General features: G+C 39.2%; 1 protein-coding gene and 1 long non-coding RNA gene across 4 annotated transcripts in view; one reads left to right on the top strand and one right to left on the bottom strand.

Annotated features, from left to right (window-relative positions):
* Positions 1 to 937: 937 nt before the first annotated feature.
* Positions 938 to 14,929, bottom strand: LOC309859387. Of its 2 annotated transcripts, none has more exons than XR_014308655.1 (4): positions 14,843 to 14,929; positions 8,590 to 8,684; positions 4,530 to 4,678; positions 938 to 3,128 (listed from the first exon to the last, which is right to left on the bottom strand). It is a non-coding gene; the product is annotated as an uncharacterized lncRNA (long non-coding RNA). The 2 variants fall into 2 exon arrangements; XR_014308656.1 differs by lacking the exon at positions 14,843 to 14,929 and adding an exon at positions 14,041 to 14,107.
* Positions 14,930 to 15,107: 178 nt separating this feature from the next.
* The window catches only part of PKHD1L1 (PKHD1 like 1), a 128,555-nt gene continuing 122,892 nt past the window's right edge, over positions 15,108 to 20,770 (top strand). For both annotated transcript variants that reach the window (XM_082720013.1, XM_082720014.1), the window contains exons 1-2: positions 15,108 to 15,228; positions 17,394 to 17,483. In XM_082720013.1, the coding sequence (XP_082576139.1) occupies positions 15,156 to 15,228; positions 17,394 to 17,483 (163 nt within the window). In that variant the 5' untranslated portion in view covers positions 15,108 to 15,155. The remainder of the gene's footprint in view (positions 15,229 to 17,393; positions 17,484 to 20,770) is intronic.

Here is a 20,770-nt window from a genome sequence, read left to right as displayed (position 1 = left end):
TATTTACTGTTCCAGAGATACAATTTTATATTTCTGATGCATTTATATTTTAAATGTAGTCTTTGAACTAACTGGACTTAGTTATGTAAAGAACTCTCTCTCACACACACACACAGTCACAAAACCTACACAAGAGAGTTTTTGTTTCATCTCTTAAAAAGCAATGATCTTAAAGCAATGATAACTATATTCATTGTTCTGTTGCCCATTATCAAAAAGGAGACCACCTTAAATGGTGAGGCAGAAATGTTAAGAACAACAGTCCCTATATTTTATAGTACTGTATGTGAAAACAAACCAAAATTTGGTCATGAAGCTTAAAGAGGAAATGGAAATAAGAAAATATTTTGAAATGGAACAAAAGAAAGAAAGTTGAATTGAAAATATAGCAACTGAAAGTACAACAGAATATAGTTTTAAAGTGATAGTGCCAAAAACTGCCCACCTCTATGTCCACTACCTCTAGGTTTTTTCGACTGCTTAGGAAAAGTCTTGTTTGCATCTAGAACTATTGGTATTTCTCAAATAAACCAATTTCTTGGCTCCCATCATTGATTTATGTAAAGTAGGAATACATTCTTCAAAGGTCTTGCACCATTCCATGTTCAATGTCAGTAATTAAACAATACGGTCACACAACTGCACTGGGCGAGTAAAATACTAACTAAGATGACTATAAGCTTCTCTTGTTTAGGATTAAAGAAGACCCAACTGAATTATTTATGTAATCACTTTGCTTTGGTGTTACGAGTGTATCATTTGGTTGAACAGTGCCAGGGTAGGCCTGGGTGATGCTGGGGATTGGTAATCAGATATGGGACTTTTCATAACTTGATAAAAGACTCCATCTAACTTAAGAGAATTGTGACAGCTGCTCAGTAGCTGGTGTTGGAAATGATCTGGTGTTGGAAATGATCCAGCGTGCGTGTGTGTGTGTGTGTGTGTGTGTGTGTGCGTGCGCGCGTTTTAACCCTTCGTGTAAATGGCTATCTCATATTACTCAATGACTTCATAAAACCCTTCATATTACCATCAGAAACCACACAAGTCATTGGATGAATCCACCAAGAAAACTAACAGGTGCAGGCAGGCAATTAGAGTTCTGGTTTCATCTATGACACTGAATTATCAGGTAAGACCGACTCTGCTGCATAACAGGTCTGATAATTTTATATGGCAAGAATAAAAATAAGTACAAAGCTTTAATACTATTAATAAGATGATCATAAAAGCAATGTGGATTAGAGTTACTCCTAGGAAAAACTCTAGATATATGTGGTTATTTACTATTTGCTTTCTAGAGTTATATAGATAGATGAATTACACCCTGTGTGGAAAATAGCTGCTTTTGTTTTTCAGGAATTTCTATATAATATTAATTACCATGATAATATCTACAAGAATGAAGATAACCAACATATCTTGGTTGGAATGGAATACATCTGTAAGAGCACTTGGCAGGGAGGGTTGAAATTATCTGTCGTCAGTTTTACCTTCATGCTTCTATGACACAGACTGTATACCATTTATCTTTTGATCCTAAGTGCCTAACAGAATAAATTCTCCATAACTTCTTTTCAAGAAATGAATAAATAAATGCAACAGAGAATGAAATTTAGCATGTGCCTGTTTATTCCAGACTTCAAATTATATTTGGTTGTTCTGCCTGTCAGCCACCAGAGTGCACTTGAAGCCCATATTTTGGTTCTACCTGGAGCTCTCTCTAACTGAAGTGTGTAATTTCAACAGGCTTAATTCCAATTAAAGCCAGATTTTTCGAGATGGAAGTGTTATTGAATTAAAATTTATATTTTTAAATTATTTTTATTGACATATAATGTATTATTTGCCCCAGGGGTACAGGTCTGTGAATCATCAGGCTTACACATTTCACAGCACTCACCATAGCACATGCCCTCCCCAGTGTACATAACCCAGCCACCCTATGCCTATTCCCCCAACCCCCAGCAACCCTCAGTTTGTTTTGTGAGATTGAGTCTCCTATGGTTTGTCTCCCTAATGCGAGGATCTCAGAATGTGCTTCTGGTATAAATTAAGATAAAGCTACTCTGAGATGTGTTATTTTACTGGTATCATTTTCTGAAGCCAATTCAGTATTTCTGGCAGCAATTTGATTAAAATAGCATATGTCATGACTGAAATAGTTCTATTTCAGCTATTTTGTTAAAAAAAAAAGCATAGTAAATTTTTAATAAAAAGTGAAAGAAAATTTCCAGTGTCTTATTTCCCTGTCATCGTGTTCCTCTTTTACAGAGTTCTTTTAGAAGGAAATAATGCCCATATTTTCATTTCATAGTATGTCAGTGTTTAAAAAAAGAAAGTATAAATAGAACATTATAGAGTGCCAAAACCCTGTAGACGTTCAATGAATGTTGGCTTATGTTGACAATGGTAAAGAATGTCAGTTAATGAAGGCAGATAGATTCTGCACTCAGAGTGAACTATTGTTCATAAAATAACTTTATGTGAAGGAACTGGTGCCAGTACTCACCACATTCATAAATGCTTTGGCTCCGTGCCTGAATCACCAGAATTGAGTGCTAATACATGGCTTCCAGTTACTGCATACCTCCTTAATCTAAAATTATTTGTTGAGGGCACATCTTTGAGAGTTTCTCCTTTCTAGGCAGCAACTTATATCAAAATTGCCCTTTGACAAAACAAGAGGCATAATGTAGAGTAACTGAAATAGAGCCGTCCATTAAACCCGGCAGGTGTGCAGGCGATCTGGGTAGTGATGGACACCCGATAATCTGAGGAGCATTCAGTTCAGCTACTCCGGCCTGGGAGCACGCACTCTGCTTCTCTTCTTGGAGCTATCGCTGAGGGGCTTAAGGATTTCATTAGTCACAAGTTCTACCTGACAGTCGTCTACCAACAACTTGATTCCTTTCTGCTGGGGATGCTGAGAAGATGATAAAGTATGAGACTCATAAGTGCTCTTCTTAGGAGGTGTAACATCAAGTCAAAATTATGGTAAAGGACTTTACAAGTTCTTGTGTATAATATATGCTGTACTTCCAGCCATGGTGCTCATGAAACAGTTTTGTATATAGCATCTCTCTCCTGCATCTTACTGCAAGCGAAACACTGGGCTTTCAGCAGACCTGTAGAGTGAAAAAGGACAGGTGTATTCCCCAATCAGCCGCCTTTCCTATGTTCCTGACCCAATTCTTTCGTGTTACAGAGACTTTGTAGAGACCTCCACTCACCTAACCACCCTTGGATCATTACCCTCACTCCCTTCGTGTTCTCTTTCCCTTCTTACCCATGTTAGAGTTGAGCATTTAATCATTCGAACTCCCTTACAAATACACTCCAATCACACACTGCCCTGCTTAAATGTAACAACCATGAGAGCTTACTCCCTGCATCATCTGATCACCTGAACTTTGTTGAAGAAAATTACTCAAGATTTTGAGAAGTCCCATTCTAAAATAACAATTACAACATTCTGAAAGACAGTTAACCTGGACTTATCAAAAATGTTAATGTCATGGGGACACCTGGGTAGCTCAGTCAGTTAAGCCTTCAGCTCAGGTCATAATCCCAGGGTCGTGGGAAAGAGTCCCACACAAGGCTCCTCACTCAGTGGGGAGCCTGCTTCTTCCCCTGCCTTCCACTCTCCCTCTTTGTGCTCTCTCTCTCTGACAAATAAATAAATAAAGTCTTTTAAAAAAAAATGCTAATATCGTGAAAGAATAAAAGACCAAAAAAATTGAAAAGGGAAAAAAGGAAAGAAATAAAGTTCAAGAACTGTTTTATGTTAAAAACAGAACAAAGAGGGATGCCTGGGTGGCTCAGTAGGTTCAGCAGCTGCCTTCAGCTCAGGTCATGATCCCAGCGTCCTGGGACCCAGTCCCGTGTCGGGCCCCTTGCTTGGCGGGGTGCCTGATTCTCCCTCTGCCTCAGCCTGCCACTCTCTCTACCTGTGCTCACTCTCGCTCAGCTCTCTCTCTGACAAATAAATAAAATTTTTAAAAAAGAGAGAACAAAGAGATATTTGTCATTTTTTTAATAAGATTTTATTTATTTGACAGACAGAGATCTCAAGTAGGCAGAGAGGCAAGAAGAGAGAGAGGAGGAAGCAGGCTCCCCACTGAGCAGAGAGCCCGATGTGGGGTTCAATCCCAGGACCCTGGGACCATGACCTGAAAGCGGAGGCTTTAACCCACTGAGCCACCAAGGCACCCCGAGATATTTGTCTTTAAAGGAACAGCGCCATTTCTTTCCTCCACTTGTGCTCTGAATCCCAGAACTCTCTCTTTCTCTAATTATAAAATTAGAAAATTATAAATATTGGCTATAGTATCAGTGTTTCAAATTTGCTGAGTGTTACATGTGTATTCACAAGGAATGACTTTGTTTTCCTTGATGTGTTCAGGGAATGAAGTGTTATATGGTAACTAACTTTCAAACAGTTCGACAATAACAAAAGCGCTTATACTTAATAAGGAGAAAGAAAGAGAATGATAAAGAATATGAATCTAAGGGAAGGGTATACTTACCACAGACAGACTTGATGGTTAAGCCTCTGCCTTCAGCACAGGTCATGGTCTCAGGGTCCTGGGATGGAGCCTCGCATTAGCTCTCTGCTCAGCAGGGAGCCTGCTTCCCTTCCTTTCTCTGCCTGCCTCTCTGCCTACTTGTGATCTCTCTGTGTCAAATAAATAAGTAAAATCTTTAAAAAATAAAAATGTAAAGGATATTATAGTTACAAATCTGAAAAGAACACTTTGGACTGCCCCAGAATGCTACTACACCTCCCTAGTACACATTTTCCACTTCCCAAAATGCCCGTTTCCCCCAGTCTCAGCCCATTAACAACACTGCTTCATGCTTTACCAAGGAACAGCAGCAATGAGGGAAGAACCCAGCATCACCCCATCTCCAAACCCTATCAGCCTTCTTGAATATGGACCCAGACTTCTGAAAGCCTTTCCTCCACTTGTGCTCTGAATCCCAGAACTCTCTCTTTCTCAGTAATTTCTCTCCTGAGATTATTCCACTCTAGATTTTTCTATCAGAAATGTCTCCCTGTTTTGCATCAGCCCTGACAGCAGTGATGTAGCCTGGTATCTTGCATCTTTAATTAAAAAAAATATATATGTATGTCTTGGTCACAGCTCTCCCCCAAGGAACAGCACCATTTCTTTGCTCCCCTTCAAAGCAAGGAAAGCTTCTAAACTGAGTCGTCTATAGGTACTGCGTCCACTTCTCTCCCACTCGCTCACTCAACTTGGGGTTATAGAAATTGACATTCCACTGAAGCTATTCATGTCAAGGTCAAGAGAAAGAATTACTTTCGTAACCCTTTGGCAGCATTGGTAACAAATGACCACTCTCCTTCCTCAGACACATTCTTCTCTTGATTCTCATGCTGTGACACTATCCTACTTTTCTCTTAATTCATGGCTGTTTGCTGCCTCCGAGGATGCTAATGTCTCTTCTTTTAGACCTTGAACTTCTCAAACCCCCATCATGTGACTGAGATCTTCTCTGTCTCAGGAGTCCTTGACTGTTTTGTGTTGCTTTGGCGCTCATGTGAAGTCTATCAATTCTTTCTAATAATAATATATTTAAGACAAAATAAAATTCTTCGAGTTACACAGGAAACTATATTAAAATCTAAATAGATTTCAAAATATATGTATGATATTCATCTTAACACAAAAATAAGGCAAGCATTTCAAATACAGGTAAGCTTAAAATCCTATCTTATTTTTGAAATAACAATTTCAAATTTTTGTTTAATGGTTGTAAGTACTGAAAATACTGATTAGTTAAGACACTTTTTTTTTTTTTCAAATGGAGTTTAATGGAATTAAAAAGTTTCTTTAGCTCACTTTGCAAGGCCAGGAAAGCTTGCTTCAAAGAACACCAGGATTCTCAAAGGCTTTTTGAGTTAAATTTCAACTATAATAAGATTTGGTCCTAAGATCAAAGATCATGGTCTAGGACAATACCTTCAATAGAGTTTATGTCAGAAAGAAAAGGATTGTGGATCTGTGGTTCAGCTTTAATACTATCAAGATAAAAGTAACTTCTAAAAGAATCCTCAATAGTTTCCAATTGTCCATAGATTTCTCTTTTTGAAGAAATCGACAGTCATCTCAGGATGAAGCACCTTCCCTAGCATTTCAAAGTTTGGCATTCCTCACTAGCTGCTAATCCTAGAAACCTTATAATTTTTTTAAAGTAGAAGCCACATTGGACTTGAAAGCTTTATCTATTCATATGGTTAAAAATAACTTCCAGGTGAGCCAACTCATAGACAAATCTTTTTTTTTTTTTTCAAAGTGTTCAAAACGTGGTTTCTTTTCTTTTAGAGAAATTAAAACCAGCCATCCTTAATCCAGACAAGCATTTAAGTCTTGTTCTCAGGGAAAGTCAGTGAACTTTGATAAAGATGTACCTCATATATTTTTTTAAATTAAATTAAATTAAAATTTTTTCCAGTGATCCATAATTCATTGTTTATGCACCACATCCAGTGCTCCATGCAGTACATGCCCTCCATAATACCCACCACTGGGCTCACCCAACCCTCACTCCCCTCCTGTCCAAAACCCTCAGTTTGTTTCTCAGAGTCCACAGTCTCTTATGGTTTGTCTCCCCCTCCGATTTCCCCCAACTCACTTCTCCTCTCCGTCTCCCAATGCCCTCTGTGTTATTCCTTATGCTTCATAAATAAGTGTAACTACATGATAACTGACTCTCTCTGCTTGACTTATTGTACCTCATATTCTGATCCCTTTTCTTGACAATTTTTAAGTTCAATTTTTCAAGTTCAATTTTTCAGAGTAATTATCAGAGGATAATGTTTATGACTTTTATACTCATTGGCAAAACGTCTCTCGAAACTGTAAGAATATTCTTAACTCCTAGCACATGTCTGTGTTAAAAACAAAGTGATGACTTCATGAGGTGCTTCTTTTTTCATTAAGGCAAGAATACCGGATGTATTACCAAGTATTACTACAATCATGGGAGGAATGTAGTGCTTTTTTGTTTTTCCCCCGATTGAAGTTTTGTTTGGAAAAATAATCTTCACAAGAAAACAGAACAATAAAACAACTTTTCACAACTTTGAACCTGTCAACGATCTTGGTCAGTTTCAAAAGAGACTCACAGAATAAGAATTCTTCTAACCACATACTCCAGGGGAACACTGAGGTTGTCAATTCCTCCACTGTTTGTTTCAAAATTTTACGATATTTTTATAATTCTACCCTGAATGAAAACATTTGACACAAGAACCTCTCCTGGATTTCTGTTGGTTTGCAACCTTGGGAGCTTCCAGATAAAATCTGAAACTAGCCCCTGCACATGGAGGGGGAAGAGAAGGAAGAAAGAAGCAGGTCAGTCCAGATTAATAGGTGGAAGTTTTTTGTTGTTGTTGTTGTTGTTTGTTTTGTTTTTTGTTTTTATTTTTGTTTTTGTTTTTTGTAGGTGGAAGTTTAATAAGCAAGGGAACTTACATAGGAAGCTTGTCTTGGGCATCAGCAGAACAAGATTTCTGTACTATCTGCCAGAATCTTAAATGTTTATATAGAGATCTTAACTGGGTTCAGTCATATATGCAGTCCAGATGGTCTCAACAACACCTCACTCTTTCAAGGCTGCGTCCCTGTTCCCATTGTTCGCGCTGTTCAAGGACACAGAAATGGTGGGCAGAGTGTACATTCCAAGGTCAGGGGAAGGTGTGAGGAGCCTCCAATGCCTGGGTCTAGCTCCTGGGTCAGCTGGTGGCCACAACCTCTCCATCAGCTGCTGCAACAATTTCCTCTGTTTCACTTCAAAAACCAATCGGAACATTTTTAGTGAATACGGCTGAATTAGAGTCTCTCTCATTTTATAGGACATTAGGAAAAGTAATTTTGTTAAATAGAAATTCCATTTTGGAGGTATTCTAGCTTTTTATCTTGAGATTTTTTGCATGAAAAAGCTGCTATTTGTAAGAACTTTTACAAATAAAAACACTGGTGGCATGATCCATGAAAGAACTAATTGACAAATATGACTTCATTCAAATTTAAAATTTCTGCTCTGCAAAAAATTCTGTCAAGAAATTCAGAAGAGAAGCTACAGACTGGGAAAAAATATTTGCACAAGGTATATCTGATTAAGGACTGTTATGCAAATATACAGAGTTTCTTAAACTCAACAATAAGAAACCAAAAACACAATTAAAACATGGGCCAAAGACCCCACCAAAGAAGAAATATAAATGGCGAATAAGCATATGAAAAGTTGCTCCAGGTCATTATTTCATCAGGGATATGCAAATAAATGAGATGCCATGACACACCCATTAGAATGACCAAAATCTAGAACACGTCAAATGCTGGAGGAGATGTGGAGCAAGAGAAACCCTCTTTATTCATCTCTGGTAGGAATGCAAAATGGTACCATTACTTTGGAAGATAGCTTGATGGTTTCTTACAAAACTAAACATACTCTAAACCATGCACTCTAGTAATTAAACTCCTTGGTATTCATCCAGATGAACTAAAAAGTATATTCACATAAAAAATGCATATGGAAATTTATAGCAACTTTACTCACAATTGCCAAAACTTAAAAGCAAACCAAGATGTCCTTCAATAGGTGGATAGAAAAAAAGCCTGTGGTACATCCAGACAATGGAATATTATTCAGCACTAGAAAGAAATGAGATATTTAGCGAATTAAAACTTAAAGGCATACTACTAAGTGAAACTTAAATGCATATGACTAAAGTGAAAGAAACCAATCCAGAAAAACTACATACTGTATGATTCCAAACATATGATACTCTGGAAAAGAAAAAAAACTATGAAGACAGTAAAAAGATCAGGGTTGCCAGAGATTGTGGAGAAGGAGAGATGAATGGAACAGCATAGAGGATTTTTAGGACAACAAAACTAGTCTTTTAAAAAAAAATTATTTAAATTCAACTTAGTTATTAGTTTCAGGGCTAGAATTCAGTGATTCATCAGTTGCATATAATTCCCAGTGCTTGCTACACCAAGTGTCCTCCTTAATGCCCATAACCCCAGTACTCCATGCCCCACCCACCTCTCCTCCAGCAACTCTGTTTTCTAGAGTTAAGAGTCCCCTACGGTTTGCATCCCTCCCTGTTTTTACCTTATTTTATTTTTCCTTCCCTTCCCTTAAATTCCACATATGAGTGAAATCATACTGTATTTGTCTTTCTCTGATTAATTTCACTTGGCATAATACCCTCTAGTTCCATCCACGTCATTGCAAATGGCAAGATTTCATTCTTTTTGATGGCTGAATAATATTTCATCGTGTGTGAGTGAGTGTGTGTGTGTGTGTGTCTGTTTATAATTTTATTCATTTGAGAAAGAGACAGAGAGAGTATGAGCAGGGGGAGGGGAAAGCAGACTCCCTGCTGAGTGGGGAGGCTGACAATGGGCTTAATCCCAGGACCTCGAGATCATAATCTGAGCTGAAGTCAGATGCTTGACTGACTGAGCCATCCAGGTACCCCATGACAACGAAACTAGTTTTATGAAACTTTAACAGTATATACATGTTGTTAAAAATTTGTCCAAACCCACAGAATGTACAACATCAAGAGTGAACCCTAAATTATGGACTTTGGATGATAATGTGTCAATGTAAGTACATCAGTTAAAACAAATGTACCTCTCTGGTGGGGGATGATGAGAATAGGGAAGTCTCTGCATATGTGATGTTGTGTTAATTCCTTTAAGTAGTGATGAGCATAAATGATGTTTCAAGATATCTCCTGCAATTATAATCTTATATGAAGATATCTATGATTTCCATTGATAACACAGATACCAACACTACTGTGGTTTGTTGTCTACTTTAGTAACTGAAGGGGATGCAAAATGAAGTTATACTTTTTTCCCCCATCTAAGTTCATAAACATCTGCCCTCCTGAGATCTTAGCTGGTCTTATGGTTTCACTTCCATCTATACACTGCTGAATAATTCCACATTTTATTTGTTTACTTAACTTGACTCAGTCTCTAAGAATAGTTAGTGTTTGCTGAAGGCTTAGTACATGCTAGGCACTATTATAAGCACTTTGGATTTACTAAGTAATTTACTTCCCCAAACACTGTCCAGTAATGTTCTATTCTCATTTTACATAAAAAGAAACCTGGCACAAAGATGTTAAGTAGTTGGCCCAAGGTTTCCCCATTGCTGAGTGGCAGAGTGAAGCATGGGGCACTGGAAGTCTGCCTCCAAAGCTCGTGCGCTTAGCCTGTAAGCAACCCTTCTCCTAATCAGCACCTCAAACTCAGGTTGGACAAATCAGGTGTCTGGATCATCTACTTCCAACTGTTCCTCCTCCAGGCTTTGCATATTGTAGTAAATGATGCACGATTCACCTAAGCATTAACGCCTCAAAGCTAAGGTGTCCTAGCTTTCCCTTGCCCCACCACTAACCTATATCCAGGCATCTGCCCATTTCTTAACAATTCCAGTCCTTCCTTTCTAATTCCATCCTCATCACCTCTAGTCAAGATGGTTACAGCAGCATCCTAACCTGTCTTGTGTCCATTCTTGTCCCCAATTTAATCCCTTACCAAGAGTGCACTCTTGATGCACTCTTCCAAATCTACTCTTTCCGCATTTTCACCAGCAGCTAATTTTCCATATCTAGATGTTGAGGACCAAACTCTTGCAGTTTTGTTGACCCCCTCTTTTCCCTCTTACTTTGTCAGCAAATCTTATCAACTTAGTTCTCAGATATACACAGAACCTGACCTCTTTGCACTACCAACACTGTTACCATCCGGGTCCAAGATGCCATTATTCTTGCCTGGATTATTTGCATTTATCTCTGAATTGATCTCCCTGCATTGGCTCTTGCCCTGTGCAGCAAAATAGCATCTGGGTATGTCTTCAAAAACATAAATTAGATCGTGGCATATTTCAGCTTAATATTCTACAATGGATTCCCATCTCACTCAGAGTCAAATACACAATCCTGCATGATAGGTCCCACACCAAACGCACTCCCTCCTCCTGGCATTGGCAATTGTTCTGAAATGTTTGGAATGCTCTTCTCCCAGAAGTCCATGTGGCTACATAATTCTCTTTTAGACCTTTAGATCTGTACTCAAAATTCACCTTCTCTGTGACAACTTCCTGGCCCTCCTATTTAAAACTGCATCACACTCAATAACCCCCCTCACCCACACACACATGGGGTATTCTTCCTTGCTTAGGTGTCTCTCCCCAGCATCTATCACTACCTAACGTTTTTTTATATTTCACTCACTTATCTTGCTTTTTGGCTCTCTCCACTAAGAATGTAAGTTCTGTGAAGACAGATTAAAAAAAAAATTACTGCCCTATTCCTACTGCCTCCATACTGAATACTTGTTGAAGGCATGAGAAGAGATCAAACCTATTCTTGTGGGTACCTACTTTCGTTCATCGTCTCACAATTAGGTCTAGAGTCAAAATCAGGCTCCCGTACACAGGTCATTTTCCAAGTTAAGTGAATTCACAAGTGAAGCCTTTATGCCTTTTAGCTCTGAAGAGTTCTTACTCTTTATCACTTTTTAATTGCTCTTATTTCTTTTTTTAATAAATCGATTCTTTTTTTAAGAGTTTATTTTTTTACTTGAGAGAGAAAGAGAAGGAGAGCACATGCACACCAGGGGGTGGGCAGAGGCAGACTCCCCACTGAGCAGGGATCCTGACATGGGGCTTGATCCCAGGATACTGGGATCATGACCTGAGCCAAAGACAGATGCTTAACCAACTGAGCCACCCAGGTCCCCTTCCAATTACTTTTAAATAGAAGGATTGACAAATTTATCATGTCTCTTTTTTCATCATCAAGGCGAGCAGGACCAGGCAAAATAAAAATGGGGATTCCCTCATTCAGAAATTACTAAGGATTTTGCAATGAAGCCAGCAGAGCATTAAACAAAGTATGGGGTCTATGAGACCACACGTGTCATACGCCCATGATGCTCGCCCTATGGTGAGCTTTTGTTAGAGCTGGATTTTTTTTTTTTTTTAACTTACAAAAGCAAGGACTTTAGTGATCAGGGGTTGCCTTTTCTTGCCATGGTCCATGATGAATCTGTATTATAAAGGTCTAAATATTCTAAAGACTAATATAATTTAAACCATTAGTTATGTAAGCTACATACTCACTTTTTCTGGTTCCAAGTTGACTTTTTAGTTATATAAATTTCTACCTAGTTATAATTGTTTAATGCCACATTATCCCTTCCACTTATTTAATAATTAAGGTAAAAATACCACTGGTGGAATCTTTTGCTAGACATTGATTTATCATATAAATAAGCACTTGTAATGGGAGAAATGTTAAAGATGCTCATTCATTGAAGAGTTGAGTAAAAATCTATATATGCAAATTACAGTGCTTGGCTTTTTAAGACATTTAGGTATATGACAGGAAAGCAGGCATTTTGCTGAAAGCCAGTTAGCCAAATGATCAATTTGCTGAATGACCAATTTGACAAATTTGCCAAATAAGATGAATGTAATTTAACAGCTTGAACAAGTTGGTGAAATATATAGAAAAATTATGCACACATTTTTAATATTGACTATCATAATTGGATTATGAATTATATATGGATATGTGTATACTATATATATATATATATATATACTTGTGTCATACTTACATATATACATTTATTCATACATAGAGAGTTAACTTGTTACATATGCATATTATATGAAATGTATATAAGTTACACCTGAGTATAAGCACTGAGTGGCTCAGTTGGGTACATACATATAAGAAGACTAGCTATAAAGGAAGTAAAGATATCTGAAAGGGACTATTATAATCTGGAAGGGACCATATGGTTTGTATGAATTAAATAGAAAGATGAAATAGGACACATGGGAGGAATCATATTATATACTAAATATTGTGTGACATTTTCTGGTTGATATACTCTGAGAATTTTGTAAATGAATCTTAAAAATATTAAAGCTTTGGCAAAACAGTAATCAACATACAATGGTTCCTAATCACTTATGAATATATCTAAAATGTAGAACAGTCTTCCTCTCTGTTATAAATAACATGGATTACGTCGACAGCAAAATCTGCCTATTTAAGTGGTTCCTGATTAGAAACCACTCCAGGGGGTGCCTGGGTGGCTCAGAGGGTTCAGCCTTTGTCTTCAGCTCAGGTCATGGTCTCAGGGTCCTGGGATCGAGCCCTGCATCGGGCTCTCTGATGAGCAGGGAACCTGGTCCACCCTCCCCCCCATCTCTCTGCCTGTCTCTTTGCCTACTTGTGATCTCTGTCAAATAAATAAATAAAATCTTGAAAAAAAAAAAAAAGAAAGAAAGAAAAGAAAAGAAAGCACCCCAGTATATGACATGAGACAGTTTTTCACTTACTTCTGATTTATTTCATAATACCTTTGAATGACATTTCCTACCTTTTTAATACTAAAAACATTTAAAATATTTTAGCATTATCTCACCTATTCTTTGTACTCTGTTGTAACTTATAAATTCAAAAGCATCTGAAAAAAGTCAGAATTTTTAGTTAAATTGCACTTAAATTACTTTTTTAATAAAATCATCCAAAATTTAATTTAGGTCAACTTAATTTAATCCTAATTTGAAAGCATCAGAAAGAAATCAAAATTAACCAATAATTCTAATTTTTATTCCCGTATTACATTTTATTTTGGTTTTTGATATTGAAATACATACTTCTACACATTTCACAGCTAATAACTTGAACATTTTTGTTAATGCTGCTAACTAATTCTTGGTAAAGTTGTTAATTATTGCAATACATCAGTGCAGTCTTTACATTTAGTAAATGTGGCAAAGAGTTAATCAACAAATTGGCATTCTGCTAAGTGACCAAGCTGGAGGAGGAAAGGGTGAGTAGAAGCTGCAGGAATAACAATTCTCAGGAAGATGTAAGAGAAAAATATGACATAGAAGTGATGGGAGAAGTAGGAAGGCACCCAAGCCTCTTGAGAGGGATGGAATTTCAAAAAAGATGCTTACATGTCGCATGCTGCAAAGAGTTCCAAGATTAAGAAGGTCAGTGGCGCCTTGCAGGCACTGTTTTCAGTAGGGTGCTGACGGGGGCAGTCAATTTGCAGAAAATTATGAGATGAATGTAATTAACCAAATCTAACAACAACAAACATTAACCCCCAATGAGACAGATAGAAACTCTTTAAGAGCGAGGATCTAACTGTATTGGTGTAGAGCTCTCTCTTCTATTTCTTCTCTCTTCCCTCCCAGCGAGAGTAGTCTGATTTGGTAAACACAGGATGCTGAGTTAAATGTGAATTTCAAAAAGACAACGAATAATTTTTAGTACAAGGATATCCCAAGCATTGAGAACCCTCACTCGAAGTGTGCTAGATTGGGGACCATGGAGGGGCTAAGAGCACTGACTGCTGGAGTCCTCACCTGCACGCAGACATAGGGCTGTGGGGAAGTTACCCAAACTTCCCGCGCCTCGGGCTCCAAGTTGGAACAACCGGGATAGTAACAGTCTTCGTAAGGAGTAGTAGCAGTAACAGCTCTTTGGGGATTATTGTGAGTTGAAGTCTCTACAGCACGGGGCGTGGCGTTTGGGGCAGGCAGAGAAATCGATACGTGTAAGAATGGTTGTCCATGAAAGGAACAGCACTAATTCATACGAACGTAAAGGGGGAAAACGTGTGGGGTTTGTGTATTGTCCACCTGGGGATAGTTAATAGCCACTGCATGCAGGCAAATGAACGTATGTAGGCCTAGAATTTTAAAAAGGGCAGGCGCCGGGATTCGCGGAAAACCTGCCCCTGATCCCTCTTACCAAAAGGAGTGGAGACAAGACCCTCCTGGGGACAGCCTTGAGACGTCGGCACCCAGGTCTGAGTGTGGAGGTCGGACGACCACAGACCGGTCGGGGCCGGTTCGGTTCTCCAGCGCTGGGGTGGCTGTAACTGCCAGCAAATCGCAGAGGGGCCGCGGGACAGGCCGGGGCGGGGCGGGCCCCGGGTGGCGGAGTCCGCCTGCGCGCGTGGGAAGAGTCGCGCGCGCAAGCGAGTCGCGGTCCCGGAGCGGAGCGCGGCGCTGGCGGCGGCCGAGAGCGAGCGGCGCGCGCAGGCTGCGCGACGGACGCGGCGATGGGACACCTGTGGCTCTTGGGAACCTGGGGCTTCTGGGGGCTGCTCCTGTGTGCCACGGACCCCCGCGCAGGTAATTCCTCCGGGGCGCCAGGGAGGCAAGCAGAAGTCCGTGCAGACGCAACCCTGGCTTTCCCGGGGCCGCGGGAGGGAAGGGACTGCCCGGCACCAGCCCTGCGCCAAGGCTGCGGGTGCGGCCGCATGGCCATCCTGGGGATCTGGGACCCGGGACCTGCAAGGCAGGCCTAAGGGACAGACAGGCAGGCAGACAGACAGACACACACACACACACACACACACAGACAGAAGAAAAGAAGAGGAGGAGAAGAGAAGAGAAGAGAAGAGAAGAGAAGAGAAGAGAAGAGAAGAGAAGAGAAGAGAAGAGAAGAGAAGAGAGAAGAGGGATTGCTCTTAAGTCTTAAGAGTTACTGCTTGAATTATGGAACCGCACCGCCCCCACCCACAAGGGGCTCAATTGAAAAAGACACTGAAACTTGGCTGGGGGTGGAGGTAGGGGGCACAATCCGAGTCCTCTCTCTTCTCTTCTTGGGTGTCTTTACCCCACCGAAGAGAGGGCAGTGTTCCCCAGTAGGACAAGAATGGGTGTCTGTGCCTGGTGTCAGTCACTTTAAGGGGCAGCTGCTCTCTGCCTTCCAAGTAATACCCAGGAGAGGGTTGGAAGAGCCTGATAAGATAAGAAATTGGAGTTGTCCGTGGAGATAAGGGAGGATGAACCTGAGATAGGTGGAGAGCAGCACGGTCTTGGAGATAGGATCCAGAGCCCTCGCCGGAGTTTCCTGCTCTTGGCTGTGGGCTGCTGGAAGTTACGAACGTGCCTGAAGCAGAATCAGCCTTGGAGCTCTTGGCGAAGTCAGACCCGTGACATTTGAAGTCCATGCTAAACTTTTTGCCGGCAGGAATGACCTGTATGATTATAATTTCTTTAACCTTTTCTCATACATCTACTTGAAACAGTAATTTCTTTTTTTTTTTTTTTAAAGATTTTATTTATTTATATGACAGACAGGGATCACAAGTAGGCAGAGAGGCAGGCAGAGAGAGAGAGAGGAGGAAGCAGGCTCCCTGCTGAACAGAGAGCCCGATGCGGGACTCGATCCCAGGACCCTGAGATCATGACCTGAGCTGAAGGCAGAGGCTTAACCCACTGAGCCACCCAGGCGCCCTGAAACAGTAATTTCTATAGCTTTTCTTTTTGTCCACTTCAATTTTTCCTATTTCGAGAATTGTTACTGTATCTAATAATACAGATTTGCACAGTTGACATGGAAAACGAACCCTTTTAACCACTGTGTATCTTTGAGTTGTTTAAAAGCATAGAGTTCTCCAGAGAAGCAGCTCACTTACCCCTGTATTTTGCATAGGCACCTACCTCCCTCTTTCTAGAGCTCTGTTTCTCTCTCCCATACTTGGTCCAGTCTAGCTATTCATATTTGCCCTCCAAGATGCAGCAGGGACAACCCTTCTTTCTAGAAGTCAGCAGGACATGAGCAGTGTAGTTGAAGTGCCCCTTCATGGTCAACCATGGCCCCTCTGCTCTCCTGTCACGCGGTACTGTCTAAGCTAAGATTTTGGGAGGTTGAGACTGTGAACACATTTTTATATCCCCAGGACACTTACACCGTTCAATGAATGAATTGGTAACCATTAAAGTAAGAACTTACTATAATCAGGAGGCTAAAGCGACCCCAGAAATGATCTTTCCTGAAGTCTTACTCCATCACAGAAAACAATTTCTTCTTAAAATGCACCCTTAGATTTTGTGCCTGGTCTATTCTGTTCATTTTCATTTATTCTTTGCATTTCTTATGTGCTTTTATGATGAATGACTTATTTCTCTACGGTGTTACTTCTCCAGCGTTGTCTGCTGCTGTGTGGGCTGCTACCTGTAGTTACAGATCTGCAGTTAGTTGAGCGCTACGTGAAATTAAGGGTTTAATAAATGTTTTATAATATGATAATTAAGAATGGTGAAAATGATCATGGGTTATTACCACCCTTTGTGGCACCTCAGGTAGTGCTTTGCATAAAGCTAATGAGTATTAATTAAGTGAATGACTTATTTCCCTGTCAAGTCATTGGTTAGTAGTAGAACCACAAGTAAAATATGGGTGTATTTACTTTCAGTCCCATCACCTTTGTGATGTTTTTCTTATAATACTGTATGATCTGGTACCAACTTTGATGCTTTTATCTTTACTGTGTTTTATTATCTTTCAGATGGCTCTAAAATAATTCCCAAAGTCACAGAAATAATACCTAAATATGGCAGCATAAATGGAGCAACAAGACTGACTATCAAAGGAGAAGGTATGGTTCGTTTTTCTTTTCTTTTCTTTCTTTTGTGGGGGGGGTCAAGGTTGAGGGTTTTTTTTTTTTTTAAGATTTTATTTATTTATTTGACAGAAAGAGGGATCACAAGTAGGCAGAGAGGCAGGCGAGAAAGAGGCAAAAGCAGGCTCCCTGCTGAGCAGAGAGTCCAATATCACGCTCGATTCCACGACCCTGAGATCATGACCTGAGCTGAAGGCAGAGGCTTAACCCACTGAGCCACCCAGGCACCCCATGAAAGCTATTAGGTTTTTAACAGAGTTTTAAAAGCCGTGAGAGAAATGCCCCAATTAAAACAACACAAAACAAAACAACCAGTCAGCTATTTCTTCCTGTCTGGAGACCTAAACTCCTTCAGATCCAGGAGCCATGGCTTGAGTTTAAGTACACAGACCCAGATGGCCTTTCGTTATAAATACAAAACAAAACAAAACATTCTATTCTTAAGGCATTTTGGAAGAACCTCCTTATGAGTTTAACCCTAACCTTTGCTCTTTCATAGACTCTCTGAGTCACAGTGTATCCTGTGTCACTGGTGTCATGGTGAATTTCCAGTTTTCCCATCCGTCTCAATTTCCAAATGCTCCTAACAGAGCATCATGGAATAGTCAAATCCTATTGGAATGGCCGATACGTGCATCCTCGCCGTGATTTGACTTCCCTCTTCTTGCCTTAACCATATACTGTAGGTGACTAAAAATGTGTTAGCACCTGTCTTTCTAAAAAGCTGAATCTAAGACTATTTTATATAGGTTTTCAGGGCTCATGATATATAGAGAATGTGTATAGAGCAATGTAATGAATTTGCAAAACAGACCAGACCTCCAAAACTCCATGAATGTGCTACTTGAACAAAATTTATTTGGAGGAATTGTATTCACATAATCAGAGACATCAGTGCTGTCTCTGACCCATACTTCATGTTTAGAATTGCACTGCAGAGCTAATTTATTAATCACACAAGAACATTTTCTACATGGAACTGTAACTGCTGGATGATTACTTAGGTGTTGGTCCCGTAGGGACTATAAAAATGTTTTATTTTTATAAAAGTCAGGATGAAAAAATTAAATGATAAAGAAATATTTGACTTAGAAAGTGAGTTCTCTGAGATTCCACTCTCTAGAAAGAACTACTGTTAGTATTTTGGTGATTCCACATGAGTTTTCCATTTCCACATGTCATATTCACTTTTACAGGCCAAAATTTGCTAGTGCATTACTTTGTTCTACAGGCTGTGCTTCAGGAGCCAAAGATCCATAATTTTATAGTTATGATGCCCAAGTAAAGTGTCTTGAGCACTTTATTTCCATGATCATGGAAATAATTGTGTCTCCAACTAAGAGGACTGATTTAATGAGGAGTCTTATCATTTTGATTATTAGTTCAGGAGTGTTTCTAAATTTATACCTGTATTTCTCAATTGTCTTTCTTAATAGTTCCCTTTACTGAAAAATATCAGTAAAATGGAAGCAGTAGAATCTTACTTTTGGCTTTTTTCCCTAGATATTTCCCTATTACATATACTTTTGTCTACCTGAAGTGTTGAATTATATAGTTTTTATAATGTTTTGGGAAACCCAGGGACTTTGGTCCTGTCTGACTGGCTTTCAGGTGTGTCCTTGACCCTTCCCACTCTGTGACTGGGGCAGGTTACTCCCCTAAGCCTCAGCTTCCTCATCAGTAAAGTGGGGTATTAATTCCTACCTGTTGGGGCTGTTGTGATGATTGAAAAGGATGATGTATCTAAGGTACCCATAGATACTGTTTCCTAAATTAGAGTTTTTTAATTTTTATTATTTTGTTTTATTTTTATCATTACCCTGCTCTTATGTTATAAGTTTGGTTTCATTCTTTAGAAATCATCCTTCACCACACTGTACTTTTCCTTTTCATTGTTTTGCTGTTATAACTTTTCGAGTTGGTTTGTACTCTCTCACCCTTGCATTTTTTTTTAACTAGAGAAATCCAAACAGCCCCATGTGGTATATGGCAACTGCCGGCTTCAACTACACACATTTTCCATGATAGCAGCCTGGGCTGCTATCAGGAGAACCAGGTTTGCGTGCCTGGCAAGTCTTGTCTCCAGTTTTTCTGCAAAAGAAAAAAAAAAATACATCAATATGCCAGGAATTTCCATCTGAAAGCCTCAACCTTTTCTGTATCCAGGGTACACCCAACCCTTCCTGTAATCTTTGTCCCTTGGAGTACTTCCAGAGCTATCCTCTTTATACCCAATTTTTTATTTAGAATTATATTTTATTTTGAAATTCTTTTAGGAGGTGATTCCTTTGTGCGGCTTTTTAACTCTTTGGAATTAGCTAACAAGTCAGAAATATTTCTATAATTTTTTAAGCAATATTTGTAATGAGAATATTTATAAATCCTATTGATTTGGCTCATGTTTTTACTTCAGGGAGATAGGTCTATATATATATGACATAAGTATGTAAAAATATATATGACATATATGACATTAAATATAGGTATGTGACATTAAAAATATATATGGCATTAAAACAAAGCCAAAAACAATATCATCTTTTGTTGGTTTAATTTTTTTTCAATTGTATTTGTCTCAGGAATGCTGAGATGCAGATCTGTGTTACCGTATCAATTTTGTGACATGTGCCTAAGAGGAAAATAAATACATGTATCACATCCTGAGCCACCCCACAAGTAAAACTTTCCTTAGTTAGTTGCCAGCAGCCCTCTGTGTATTTCAAACTCAACATGAACACCAAAGATAAGCACAGTTGGCAAAAGGAAAGGGCAGGTTTACAAGTAACTTGCTTTTCTGTGTTTTCCTGTATCTTTTCAAAATTCCATTTTAGCAGTAACTGCTGTTCTAGAATCAAAACTACAGATCCAATGCAAGTGTCTTTCACATGTCAAATTGATGCTTATATTTGTACTTTAGCCTATATTTGATGAGCTCTGTTTGGTTATCATTTAAACCTAGAGGAGAAAGTGGTGTTTATTAAAATCCCTACCCTTTGTTGAGTTTCTGCTTACTTTTTCTACCTATCATGGATAGGAGAAGTGTTAAGAACATGGGTCTGGAGGAACTTATATAGGGCAATGGCTAATAGCTTTATAATGTATGTTTTTAAATATTGTTTATCTCTGAATATCACAGGTGCCAGGTTGACATCGCCAACCTGAATTCAAATCCTAGCCATAACACTTACTAGTTCTGTGTTATTTTTAAAAAGGGATATTAACACTGAACTTAAATCTCAGGATTTTTGTGACCAGTAATAAGA

Source organism: Mustela nivalis, assembly GCF_964662115.1.
Source record: "Mustela nivalis genome assembly, chromosome: 2".
NCBI classification, from domain to species: Eukaryota; Metazoa; Chordata; class Mammalia; order Carnivora; family Mustelidae; genus Mustela; species Mustela nivalis.
The sequence above is the reverse complement of the archived record's forward strand: the minus strand, read 5'-3'. Positions and strand labels throughout refer to the sequence as shown.